A 14,164-nucleotide genomic window follows, 5' to 3' on the forward strand; every position below is an offset into this window, starting at 1 on the left:
ACAATTCATGAAGGTAGTACGGGTCTAATATGGACTGAAAACAACTTTAGTTGGTATTGTGAGTAGAGTGACGTCTTGAAACTAAATAATACCAAAAGCATTGTTCACATTCATCCAAATTGCCTTAGTTTCCTGACTAGCTCCATCTTCTAAATGAATATAAGCCCTTCCTTGAAATTCCCTGGTGGCCAGAGTTTTCAATAAAGTACTTCCTATTAATGTAGGTATTGTTGGTGTATTGTTTAGACATCATTCATACAGTACGTTACTGGTAGTTTGCTACTAGCAATTGGCAGAGTAGGAATAAGGTGGCATTGAACTAGGAGCAGAGCAGCAGGCAACCCATATGGCATTAAAATCACACTGTTTCTTTCCCCATGTACTAAAATGCTGTACAACTATGATGATGTTTAGTGTTACTAAACCCATAACAGTAAAATCTGTCTTTAGATGCAGAATAGCATGCTTGTTATACTCACTGTGTAAACTAAGTGATTAATCCTCTGCATTGTGTAAAAAGGCTGTGTGATCCTGTATGCACAGATTCTCCCCCTCCTGCAAGTTCACTCTGGACAAGTCCAGATAAGACACAGTAAGTGTAGTTCAGCTGCACATGCTCAGTTTGGTCTCTTTTGCTGGAGAGAAAGCTTCCTGGTTTTAGCTGAGCTATTCAGGTCCCATGGTATTGACATCACACAGATGGGCATGTATACAGGTCCTAAATGACAGCCCAGTCCCTCCCTCCTCCTCCATGCCCAGTAACTAAAAAGAACACAGTAGGTGGGATGTCACATCTTGGTTGATGGATGATTTTTTTCTTTTTTGTGGGAGGGTACATGTGATCAGCACAGGGCCAATCAGCACTGCCCAGACATGTTCAGACAGAGAATTAAGGGTCTTGAAGCCTGATAGGACAATCGTGGGGGAAATAAACTCCTCCTACAAACTATCAGCACTCACTGATACAGGACACAAGATTGCTCGAATTGCTATATACTGCTGATGAGAAAAAGTATTTATCAGTTTATATTTACTAAAATAATTGCATTTCCATGTTCTGTGCACTGTGGGAGACCAGCTATAGTGAATGCAGGGTCCTGGGTTTAGTAACACTTTAATGTATCCATTTTATTGAGCATCATCTCTCTTATTTTGGCGAAAGAATGCTGTCAAACTTACACTAGCAACACGTATGGGCCTATAAATGCGCTTTTTTGATTCAGTTTAAAATTATAAAGAGTTGTTCTGCAAAACCTGTTAACCATTTATAAACATAGAATTTATCCAGAATGTTATAACCCATGGAATTTTTTTTTCTATAAAATACAGTTGGGGAGTCATATATTTGTGATGAATGTATAGTTTATTGTTAAATAATCACATGTTAAAGGGGTTGTAAAGCCAGAAGGCATTGCTGGTGTGTCACAGGCGGGCCGCTCTCATCCGATTCCCCATAGAGAGCAGCGGGGCTCTGACACCTCCCTCTCCGCACACAGTGCGGAGACGGAGCTGTCATCCGCCGGCTCAGCGGGGATCGGCGGATCGATCCCCGCTGAGCAGAGCACGGTCCTCAAAGGAATGTGGACCGTGTGAAAGGACCCTTACTCCTTTACTAAATTAGCTATTGAGCTCTGTATTCATTGGGATTCTTTCAGTACATCATTCTAAAGTCAAAAAAGAGAAGACTAGAGTCTAATTTTGTTAGCTGGATAACTGGAAGTCTACAGTACAGTATTAATCGGTATTTCATATTTACCTGACAAAAATGATAAAAAAAAAAAATCGGACAAACAAAGAAAGAAAAGATGTCCTTATTTATTCCTTTTACCTTTTTGTAAGGCCGTATATTGGGGTTGATTTACTAAAACTTGAGAGTGCACAATCCGGTGCAGCTCTGTATGCTAGCCATTCAGCTTCTAACTTCAGCTTGTTCAATTAAGCTTTAACAAAAAAAAAATGGAAGCTGATTGGTTTCTATGCAGAGCTGCACCAGATTTTGCACTCTCCAGTAAATCAACCTCACTGTGTAACATCCACTACTCTTGCTCCCTTCTAGGTACATCTTTATAATAAGCATGCAGGTTTTACCACAAAGATATATTTCTTTTACAAATGAACATTTTTGACAATGATGTTGGTCAGAAACCACAAGTAGTTTGCAGAAAGTGGTTTGTAACTTGTAAGCTTCCTTTACAGGTGCGCGGCAACTATAGCCGTATGCCTTCAGCTCAGTATATAAAGGATATAACAAATTGGACCCCGTTTTGTAATATCTTCAGAAGGTATATACACTTATTTTAATGTGTTAATCTTCTGGCACATGCCAGAATATCGATATCGTAAAATGAGTGCTACCTGGAACATATTTAAATACCTCTAGGTTTATTCTCCATTATAGCAAACATTTTGCATAGTACATTACAAAGAAGCATACAAACACAAATCTACCTTACTAACAATCTGTCCTTGCCAGGAGAAGACAATGATTATAAAAGGTGATAATCGCAAGAGAATCCCGCAGGCTGGTTGTACCCAAGTTGATTGATAAATCAGCTTGGTACATTCAGCCTGCCCATTAATGGTTTGAATCTCGGCCGGTTCCTGCTTAACTTCCCTGGCTCTTCCCGGCACAGTCTTTGTTGACCCTGCTCGCTCCTGGTTCCAGGCCTGGCACAGGGATGGTGCAAGCCACCTCCCCGGGTTCCCCACTGGACTCCCGAGAGGAGGGGAGGCGCCTCCAGTATCCACACCCGCCTTTGACTCATCGGGCCACAGCAAAGGCATCCTCGGGCGGTTCTTGCACATTCCTCCCTGAGGTCCGCTTCCACTCACCGGGCAGCTGACCATTCCACCCACCTCCTTGGCCAGGAGGTGCTCCAAGGACCGACCCACCCAGGTCTGTGAATCTTCCACCTCTAGCTGGTTCTTGTACAGTTCATTTGCTGCTTGAATAAACTTATTATCCACAGACTGGAAAGTCTCTAAGGCTTCACTATTCTCCCTAAGTCGGAACTGAGTTCTATTGAAATTGTACACAAGGTTTACAACCACTATTGCATTGAGAGATCACTTACATTGTACTGTGTATGAACTGAGTCTGTACAATAACAATCCTTTACAATTGTCTTTTATTTCAATTTTTTAACCTCTTCAATCACATTGTTGTTTTTTACCATTGACTGATACCATCAGGGCGAAGGTTTTTTTGTGCTGGAAAAGTTTGTATTTTTTCTATGGTATATAAAGTCTTGTCTCCTAGCCTTATCTGGCTGCAGACTATTTGCATTGGCTATGTGTCAAACCTAAATCTTGAGCGCTGGTCCTTTCCCCATTGGTGATTTTTTTGGTGTTGTATGGGACCATTAAAGGATAACTCTCCTTTTGTGAGAATAGCAAAATAAAAAAAATAGCAAATAAAGAAAAAATAATATAGTGTATACAATTGCAACACAAGTCATATTGTAATTGAATGTTATTAAAAATGACTTTTGCTTTTCAATCTGCAGCCCCTGTCATTTTCTGAAAATACAATGCAATATGGCTACCTGGGGTTGTTCTGTAAACAGAATGTATACTGACCACACCCCAGAAATATAATTTCCTGCTTGTACAATTTTTTTTACTAATTTCTCTAGAAGTCTGCACTAACAAGGCACTATACAAGTGTAGCAGGATTTCCAGGCATTGGGCCTGATGTGGGTCTGCCATGGTTTCCGTTAAAACCAACAGCACATTTAAGCTGGTTGCCCAAGTGTGAATACTGAGACAATGAACAGTCCGGCATCTTTGGTTTTTAGGTTTTCTTTTAGGAACTTGGATGGGAGAAGGGAATAAGTGGGATACTCCTCTGGCTCAACTAGTTACAAGAACGGGACACTTGAGAAAAATGCCTTCTAGCGCTGACTTAGTGCTGGCTGAATGCCGACCAACGCTTACTGGCGCTTGTGAACACTGACTTGCTGTCACTGAAACTGACTTCTGACACTCCTGTTAGCTCAAAAGTCCTTTTTCACTGCTTCCTCCAATCCTCCCTGACTGAGGTAGCCACTTGCAATTACTGCTGCAACACTTTACACTTCAGGGCCCAACCGCTGGCACCCCCTTTACTCTTCAGGGTTAACTCTGGCACCCCCTTTACTGTCACAGCTGCCCGGCTAGCTAGCTCCTGGATCCCTCTGACCTTCTCCGGAGTGGTCCGCCTTTCCTGAAACTCGTTCCCCAAACAGCTCCGCTGGTCCTCAGCACACTGGATCCTTCTCTGCAGCTCAGCTCATCCCTGTATCCCCTCAGACAAGCCGCCTGGGATACCCGATTCCTCTGACAGGAGGAGAGACAGCTATACCCTCCCTCCTGGGACTCTGCTTCCCGCCAAAGACAATCTGACATGTGCGCCCCTTTAGACTTATACCCCCTCCCAGAATGCTGTGCGGCATAATCTGCCCTTCCAGGATGGATACAAGCCCTGGTGTGCTATTGGCCAGGAGCCTTTATTGGGATACAGTGGGGAGACTCCCCAGCACAACAGGCACACCTGGCAGCACATGTCAGCCCTAACTGAACAATATGGCCCTGCTGTTAAGCAAGCAAGGCCCCACTATAATTTACCTAGCACCTACCTTGGAGGGTGCTACACAAGTCAGATTTCAGGCATCCCTGGAAACAAAATGTAATTTTTGGTGAGATACTCCCAAAAGGAACATGTCTAAAGGGATGCAGGCCCAGCAGATTTCCTCATTAGTGCTCTGCAGGTGCCACAGCTGATTGATAATTATGAAACCCCTCCCATTAGATTAATTTTCCCACAGGGGCACAAAGAAACACAGAGGGATTTCTTAAGAATAACAAAATGTAGGAATCTGCAACAAAGGTTGGTATATTCATTACAATGTACATACTGTAGTTCACCCAGAAGGGAATGTTTTTTTTTATTTTCTCAAAAATAGTGGAGTTACGCTTGAATTACTCTAATCCTGCATTTATATGCATACAAAACTATCTGCTGTATGCCTCTAAATGCGGCATTTTTTTCTGCCCATGTAAATGAGCCCTTATAGGGGAACATGTGACAGTGCTGATGCTTGGAAGCTGGACACTTGGCACCAGTGCCATCACATGGGTGTAGAGAGGTCCTCAGCCCAGTAAAAGGTTCATCTCAAAACTTCCACATGGCTTCTTCTACTCACAGGAATGAGGGAGCAGAGGGAAGGGAAGTATAAATTGATATGGAAGCTGGGATTAACCACTTAAGCCCCAAAGGATTTGGCTGCTCAAAGACCAGGGCCTATTTTGCGATTTGGCACTGCGTGACTTAATGGACAATTGCGCGGTCATGCGACGCTGTACCCAAATGAAATTGACGTCCTTTTTTTTCTCACAACCAGAGCTTTCTTTTGGTGGTATTTGATCACCTTTGCGATTCGACACTGTGCGACTTTAACTGACAATTGCGCGGTCGTGCGACGCCGTACCCAAATGAAATTTACGTCCTTTTTTTTCCCACAAACAGAGCTTCCTTTTGGTGGTATTTGATCACCTTTGCGATTTTTACTTTTTGCGCTATAAATAAAAAAAGAGCAACAATTTTGAAAAAATAACAATATTTTTCACATTTTTTTTATATGAAATTCCCCTTAAAAAATGTAAAAATCAAAATTTTTTTAACATTTTAGGTCAATTTGTTTTCTGCTACATATGTTTGGTAAAAAAAATTGCAATAAGCGTATTTTGATTGGTTGCGCAAAAATTATTGCGTTTACTAACTACGGGAAAGATTTATGTCATTTTTATTGTTTTTTTTTTTTTTACTAGTAATGGCGGCGATCTGCAATTTTTTTTTTTTTTGCGGGACTGCAACATTGCGGCGGACAGATCGGACCCTTGAATGGCTTTTTTTACACTTTTGTGCAGTGACATTACTACAGTAATCAGTGCTATACATATGCACTGTTATGGTAAAAATGACACTGACAGGGAAGGGGTTAACTTTATTGGTGATCAAGGGGTTAAATGTATCCCTAGGGGCGTGATTCTAACTGTGGGGGGGCGTGGCTTGTGATGTAACCACAGAGACATACGATCCTACATAGCAGGATCGTATAGTCTCTGCAGTTATAGTCTCTGCAGTTAGATCAGGGAGAATGACAGGCGGCTTTGTTTACATTAGCCGCCTGCCTTTCTCCCTCTCCAGCGGGAAATCGCGAGTGACCGGCGGACATCAGAGCCGCCGGTCTTTTGCGCGGGGATGTTATGGCGCTTTTCCACTGCATGGAACCATAACGGTTCGGCACGGTTTTGTGCTTTTCCACAGCTGGTACCGCATGGTATAGTGTCGGTACGGTACGGTATAGGTTTGCTTTTCCACTGCATGGAACCGAACGGTACGGTACGGCTCTGAAAAACCAGTACCTACTCGATTGTGGTTCCAACAGGTACCAAACTGGTACCATATCCCACAATCCATTGCATGCAGTCACTACTAGCCACTGATTGGTCAGAGAATCCCACCCACCCCGTTGTTATCCCACCCACTTAACTTTAGTACTACTTTAGTGGAAAAGCAAACCTATACTGTACTGTACCGAACCGTTCCAACACCGTACTATGCGGTACCAGCAGTGGAAAAGCAAACCGGGCCAAGCAGGGCCGAGTAGAGCCGAGCCGGTACGAGCTGGTACTTGCAGTGGAAAAGTGCCATTAGTGAACGAGCGGGGGCGGGAGCTCGCCCCCTAGAGGCTTGTGGGCGAGTGACGTAGCCCTACGCTAGGGTGAGAATGCAGGGCGGTGGGCATGGTACAGGAGAATGCAGGGTGACTGGCATGGTGCAGGAGAATGCAGGGTGACTGGCATGGTGCAGGAGAATGCAGGGTACTGGCATGGTGCAGGAGAATGCAGGGTGACTGGCATGGTACAAGAGGATCCGGGGTTGTGGGCATACTACAGGAGATGCAGTGCTGTGGGCATGGTACATGTGGACCATGCCCGCAGCACTGCATCCCATGTAGTGTGCCCGCAGCCCTGCATAATGGCAGGTAGTGAAGCTGTTTCACTTACCTGTTCCCGAGGCGCCTTCATTTTAAAAATGGCGCCGCCCGGCGCCGACACGTCATTGCGCATGCGCCGCCGCTCGTATACTTTCGGCTATTCCCGGCCTCTCCCGAGTGGTGCCGGGAATAGCCGAAATTACACGAGCGGCGGCCGCGCGTGCGCGGTGACATGTATGCGACGGGCGGCGCAATTTTTAAACCTTAAACCCGTCGGAGCGGACAGGAAATTTTTTTTTTTCCTTGACTCGAGTATAATCCGAGGGGGACGTTTTCAGCACAAAAAAATGTGCTGAAAAACTCGGCTTATACTCGAGTATATACGGTAGTCGTGCGGCGGTCGGCAAGTGGTTAAGGTAAAGCTGTTGCTTTGCCATTCACAGGCAAAAAAAAAAATGTTCTCTTTAAAATATATTGCATTCAAACATGCCCATTTATATTGCAGTGTTAGTGAAGCATGGCATGGTATGAAAGGACTACTTGCTACAGTTAATTTTGCTTTTCATCGAAACTGCAATACATACAAAGCTGTGAGTAGGTTTCTAGTTAATATACTGAAGGGAGAAAACGCTGCTCCAGGTGTGTGATGGTAGCTTAGAGGTGGAATATCCCATAAAGTGCTAGCCCCAGCCCGCCTCCGTGGAAAACCTGTAAGCAAAGTCATTAATGATTAAGCCCAAGATGTATGTGTGAAACGCGTCTTTGTGGCCCTATGTTGGTGTCTTTGGTGTCATCACTTTGTCATCACTTCGGAAATTAAAGGCAATTGGAATTTCTGGATGTGCGGCCGTTTCTTTTCTTACAGGTTTCTAGTTAATCTGAATAGGCACTAATATGAGTGTATAGTTTGAACTCAAAATCTAGATCGTACAGTTGTCCTTCTTTCTTTTTCTCTTCAGACTGTTTTCTTATCAAGTTTTTAGGCCTTCTCAACCACACTAATATTTAGTTATTTGCCTTTTTGATAAGATTATGGATATACTTAGCTAGTACATTAATAAAAGTCACATCATGCAGTGTCACTTTCAAACTGATACTGGCTTCACATGACTTTACAAAGCTGCCATACCTGCTGGTTACTAGTTCATCTCCCGTAGCTTGTGGTTTTCCTGAAACCTTCGGTGTATGCTAGACCTCAGAATTAAAACATTGTGACATCTGCTTCTGGTAAACAGGATGTACAACCTGCTCTAAGGTAGTCTGCTTCAAGTTTCAAATCATGCTAATCTGGTATAACATCTGCATTATTCAGTCTGCTGATCAAAGAGCAGGAAGCATTCAAATGGTTATAAAAATCTGCAAGGGTTTCAATTTTTCCTCAATTTCACGTGGAGCCACTGGAGGCCTTGGGGTTTGGGAGGCTCTGAAATAAAATAAGTCTTTGGCTCAAATATACTGAACAAAATTATAAACGCAACACTTGTTTTTGCCCCCATTTTTCATGAGCTGATCTCCAAAATCTAAGAAAACCGGGATTCATCCGTGAAGAGAACGCCTCTCAAAAGGGCCAGACGCCATTGAATGTGAGCATTTGCCCATTCAGGTCGGTTACGATGACGAACTGCAGTCACGTCGATACCCCGATGAGGAAGTCGGGCATGCAGATGATTTCTGTTTGTGCAGAAATTCTTTGGTTATGCAAACCGATTGTTGCAGCAGCTGTCCGGGTGGCTGGTCTCAGAGGATCTTGGAGGTGAAGATGCTGGATGTGGAGGTCCTGGGCTGGTGTGGTTACAACGTGGTCTGCAGTTGTGAGGCCAGTTCGATGTACTGCCGAATTCTCTGAAACGCCTTTGGAGATGGCTTATGGTAGAGAAATGAACATTCAATTTATGGGCAACAGCTCTGGTGGACATTCCTGCAGTCAACGTGCCAATCGCACATTCCCTCAAAACTTGCGACATCTGTGGCATTGTGCTCTGTGATAAAACTGCACATTTTAGAGTGGCCTTTTATTGTGGCCAGCCTAATGGGCCATACACACTATAAGATTTTCTGAAGACGTTTTCCTTTAGACTTACCAAAACCATATAATATGAGGTCAAACCTAAACACTTTTAATTTGTATGCAATCTGGCAGGCCCTTGCACTACATAGAAAAGGTAAATCTTAAGGAAAAAGTCTTCAGAAAATCTTATAGTGTGTATGGCCCTTAAGTCACACCTGTGCAATAATCATACTGTCTAATCAGCATCTTGATATGCCACACCTGTGAGATCAACGGATTATCTTGGCAAAGGAGAAGTGCTCACTAACACAGATTTAGACAGATTTGTGACCAATATTTGAGAGAAATAGGCCTTTGGTGTACATAGAAAGTCTTAGATCTTTGAGTTTAGCTCATGAAAAATGGGGCAAAAACAAAAGTGTTGCATTTTTATAATTTTGTTTAATGTATAATTTGTGACTGTGTGAGGCTTTGACTTTTGTTAAAAGTAAAATCTATACCTTTCAAGAATTTTAGCGAGCATTTTTACAGATTCATATCTTTTTTTTCTTCTGAAGCTATAGCTTTCCTTTCTCAGATTGATTTCTGAATGGGAGGGTCAGCCGTCGTTATAAACACCTGAACAAATCTCTGCTTATTAGATGAGGGGGAGATTGCGACATCGCTGCCCCACCTCGTCCAATCAGAAAATGCTTTGCATTTATTGATTAAATGCAAAGTATTCTCTGAAAGCGCCCCCCCCCCCCGTGCAGAGTGTGCAGCCTAATGCATTCACTAGCAAGCAGTGCAGTTGTTCGGCATAGAACCTGCAAGCAAATGGCGATCACTATAGTCTCTGTGCCTACTACAGTAATTTCCACAAAGAGCAGCCAGGTAGGTTACGTGCATACTCTCATTGGTCCAAAGCTGGATCAATGTAACTATGCAAAATTATGCATACTTGGAATTCATCTTTAAGAGAGTATTGTAACCTAAATAAATGCCTATTGCATGGGATGCTGGAAATTGTAATTCTCAGTGCAGATTTCTGGGATAAGCGGAGAGCAAATATCACAAGCTGGAAATTACACTTCTGCCATTCTGTACACAAATGGTGTAGGAAATGTCTTCTGGCTGCCATTTTGCCAGGAAGTGACATCTGTTACTACTACTGTGCTTTTTTGTTCTGGCAGGGGGACACCTGGCTCCTCCTCCCAATCAGGTGCCCCCATAGCAAGTTACTTGCACTTGTGTGGGCTTAATTCCTAGCTGCATTGTGTGCCTCTGTTGACACATAAAATATGACGCGTCCTCCTCACAGGCTGTGATTGACAGCAGCAGAAGCCAATTGCTCCCACTACTGTATCTAAGTCCTGTGAGAAGGGAAAGATAGAGCATCACTGGATTGAGATCAGGTAGGTATACTGGGGAAGTGCAAAATCTGGTGTATCTCTGCATAGAAACCAACCAGCTTCCAGTTTTTTATTTTTTTTTGTCAAAGCTTAATTGAACAAGCTGATGTTAGAAGCTGATTGGCTACCATGCACAGTTGCTCTAGACTTGGTACTCTCCAATTTTAGCAAATCAACCTCATTAAGGTTAAAAAAATAAAAATAAAAACTTCTAGCTCTAGAATCACTTTGAGGCCGGGTTCTTACTAGCTGCGGCTGCGGCTCACAGCAGGGGGTCTGGTACGTTCCTGTTCTCCGTTTCAGGTGCGAATCCGGACTGGATTTTAGCTGGACTTCGGACCTAAAATGGAGCCAAAGACACACAGGACCCTTTTCCAGTGTGAACCAGCTCCATTGAGAGCCGGGCACAGTCTCCTGTCATGCGCATTGGATGTGGGGAAACCTGCATCCAGTTTGCATCAGTGTGAACCCAGCCTAAATCACTTCCACCTCCTGCCCAAACTACGTGTCCCATGAGGCATTGCTTCTTGCAAAGTCACATTCAGTCGTTCTCAGGCAATTACTGACTTGTTTGGATGGTGTACTGAGCTGCATGCGTGTGACACTGTGTATATTGACATGTAAACGAATAATGCATTCTATATGCATGCCAACTAATTAGCTGACCAACTAATTGATAATGAAAATTGTTGGCAAACTATTTTTAATTTATAATTGATTGTGCTGATTAGTTGTTTTAGCCCTGAACTTATTTACTAAGCTCTGGAGCAACTGCACGTGAAAGTGCACAGTCTATTTGCCTTTAATAAATCAACTCATATGTATATCAGTCTTTTTTTTAGCAGGTGGAGTTTTAGTTTAAAATGTACCTAAAGGTATTTTTTTTTGTGTGCTTTGTACAGTATTGTTTAATAATTAGACAACTTTCACAGTGGTTGGAAGTGCTAGTGTATGAGTATGTTCAGGGACTGACTGGTAACTTTCAGCCCAGGGGGCAAGAATAGTCCAGAGGCCCATGGTGCAGCAACTCAACCCCCCCTTCCACTCTCCCTCTTCCCGGCCTCCTTCTGACCCCATTCCAGGCTGAAGCCCTGCTCCAGGTACTCACCGGCTGAATCCGGGTTCCCAACCTGGCCAGCAGGGGGCGGTTGGGGGGAGCTGGAACACCTCGGTGGGGCTGGCCGGGGGAGGAGAGTCTCCAGTGGGGCATGGAACCAGCCTCTGCTCAGATACAGTTTACACCATCCATGCTCGGGGGGGGGGGGGGGGGGGCCTGCGCTCTGTCCTTGTCTTCATCCCTCACTCAGGTCAGTAGCGGGGACTTTTTACTTCCCTTCACCAGGAATCATTTAGGCATGTCTGTGGCAGAAGCCTTTTTACAGGGCATCAGAGCAATTGCCCCCCTGCCCCCTGGCCCAGTCCTACCCTGAGTATGTTTTTGGGCTATTCTGTGCTCCTTTTGAGCAACTCAGATACAAACATCCCCAAAGATACATTCCAAAGATACAGACATCCCTATTTTTTATTACCTATCAAGAGATTAGTGGGGGGGAGTCCTCTCTAACACACATATATATGTGTGTATATATATATATATGTGTATATATATATATATATATATATATATATATATATATATATATATATATATATATTGATTACCTGTCATACATACAACTAAAATATCTTTTACCTTGGATCTATCCTCATACTTAATTAGGTTAATAAAGACAAATATTCATCAAGCTCAACTTCTCACAGACCTGTATGGCATAGTAATGACCGCTTAAGTACCCTGTAGTGGTGTGCATAAATCAAGGGAGATTCTAAGTTCAGTACTATATAATACCTAAAGTGGTCTCTTCACCTACAATTTTACAACAACTTGCATTATTAATCAGCTTTATAATAATGTGAGCAATCACTCACTTGACATTTTGATGTCACAGAAATAATAAAAAAGAACTTCAAATCTGTCCACATGGGTGACAAAAACAAAGATGCCAATTAAATTAAAAAAGAAAAACTCCGATATTTTTAAACTGACACTGACCTTTGTTCGCTCTCTTTCCTACAGATGGGACAGATGCCTTCTCAGTTTTTGCACCACACTCAAAGTACATTTGCCCAGTAGGACATGATGTGAACCTCACATGCTCTATCAGAGGACACCCTAGCCATCAGCATGATCTATTTACTGTACATTGGGCCTTCACCAAAGACAGAAACCCAGAGTGCACTGAGGAAAAACATGCAAAGAATACAACAGACAACAACCATCACAAAGGACACAAAGGATCCCGTTTCTCCAATGGTGTGTTCTATAGAATTCTGTTGAACGTCTCACAATTGGACAGTGGTGGCTATTGTTGTTTCCTTTATGAGACAAATAAGAAGCATCTGATACATCAGGCACACAGCTATATGGAACTTCAGGTCATAACAGGTAACAATTTTATTTTGCATTCTTAGAGGTTTAAATTGTGCATAGAAACATAATTTAAAAATAAGAAACTTATGAAAAAAATATATACAACTTCAAAAATAAAGTAAAGGAACCCACAATGAACAGATGGCACATTTAGAAAAGGGTATTACACCAAACCACAGACCGGTGCTCTGTAAATCATCTTTGAACCTTTTCAGTGTATTGTTATTTATCTTCCAAAAGGCCCCCCCTGATGAGATACAAAAATGTGTGGTCTGGTCCCATCTGTGGTACACCTCCATCCCTGTTATATATACATATAACCACAAATATGTCCTGGGACTTTATATGAGGTGTAACACGCACAACCATAAAACGCATGGTAAAAAGAATTCACAGTTTATTGGTAAATAGAAACAAATCTCATCACATGAAGTGCAAATAATTGAGTATATCACTGCTTGTATTAATTACATAACAATACTTAAATATATAAAAAGTACAAAATATCAAAACATGTGAAGATAAAAGGTTGCATCTTGAAACTCTACAGGTTTCGTGAGTCAACGCTTCCTTCCTCAGGAGTAAATACAAATAATACTTGTCCGTAAGGTAAAACCTCAGTATAGGATATGTATCACAATTGTTGAGGGATATTATAGTTAAAGTCTCTGAGGCCACGATCAGGGACCTAGTACTTACAAATCAGCTAAAATCAAATGCACATGGAAGGGATTCCAAAGGGTGACCACCAGGGAGCTGTGGAAGTTGGACTTGCAAACCCATAAGGGGACAAAAAGAGGTGGAAGCACTGATGGGTAAAAATAATTCTATCCAATGATATCTCCCAGAATAATCACTATGTAAAAAAGAATGTGCATTAAATTAATGTGTAGATCTGAGTCCATGTGGGGCAATGTATACATAAAGGTACAATGATAGCTCCAGGGTAATGGAAAAGCAGATGAGTGAATATCTCTCTGATGAGAGTGCTAAAGCTGAGATCAATGTGGGCAACGTTTAAGTGTAATGCAGGTTAAATGATAGTAACTGGCAATTGTGGCTACATAGCCTTAGAAATTGTCATACTTCCAAAGAACATTCTTCTGAGCAATGTACTCAAGACCAGAGGCGTAACTAGAACCTTCAGGGCCCCGGTGCAGGAAACCATGAAGGGCCCCCTGGACCCCTGGCCGGGGCCCTTCCCTTCAAGCCTGGGACTCTTCCCACTGATCCTGGGGCCCTTTACTCTTGTTGCGGGACCCTTTCACAAGTTCTGCAGTGGGCCACCTTTCTGCAATGTTGGGGCCTCCCCACAGTGGCGGAATGCCAGGGCCCGGTTGCAAGTGTGACCTTT

General features: G+C 42.9%; 2 protein-coding genes across 3 annotated transcripts in view; one reads left to right on the forward strand and one right to left on the reverse strand.

Moving 5' to 3' along the window:
* CDH23 (cadherin related 23) overlaps positions 1-14,164 on the reverse strand; it is a 1,628,602-nt gene that overhangs the window by 282,999 nt on the left and 1,331,439 nt on the right. The gene's annotated exons all lie outside the window — the stretch shown is intronic.
* VSIR (V-set immunoregulatory receptor) overlaps positions 1-14,164 on the forward strand; it is a 70,213-nt gene that overhangs the window by 40,565 nt on the left and 15,484 nt on the right. Inside the window, exon 2 of the mRNA XM_082268016.1 lies at positions 12,457-12,825. Coding sequence (XP_082124142.1) covers positions 12,457-12,825 — 369 coding nt within the window. The remainder of the gene's footprint in view (positions 1-12,456; positions 12,826-14,164) is intronic.

This window comes from Pelophylax lessonae (assembly GCF_965119305.1).
Source record: "Pelophylax lessonae genome assembly, chromosome: 9".
Taxonomy (NCBI): Eukaryota; Metazoa; Chordata; class Amphibia; order Anura; family Ranidae; genus Pelophylax; species Pelophylax lessonae.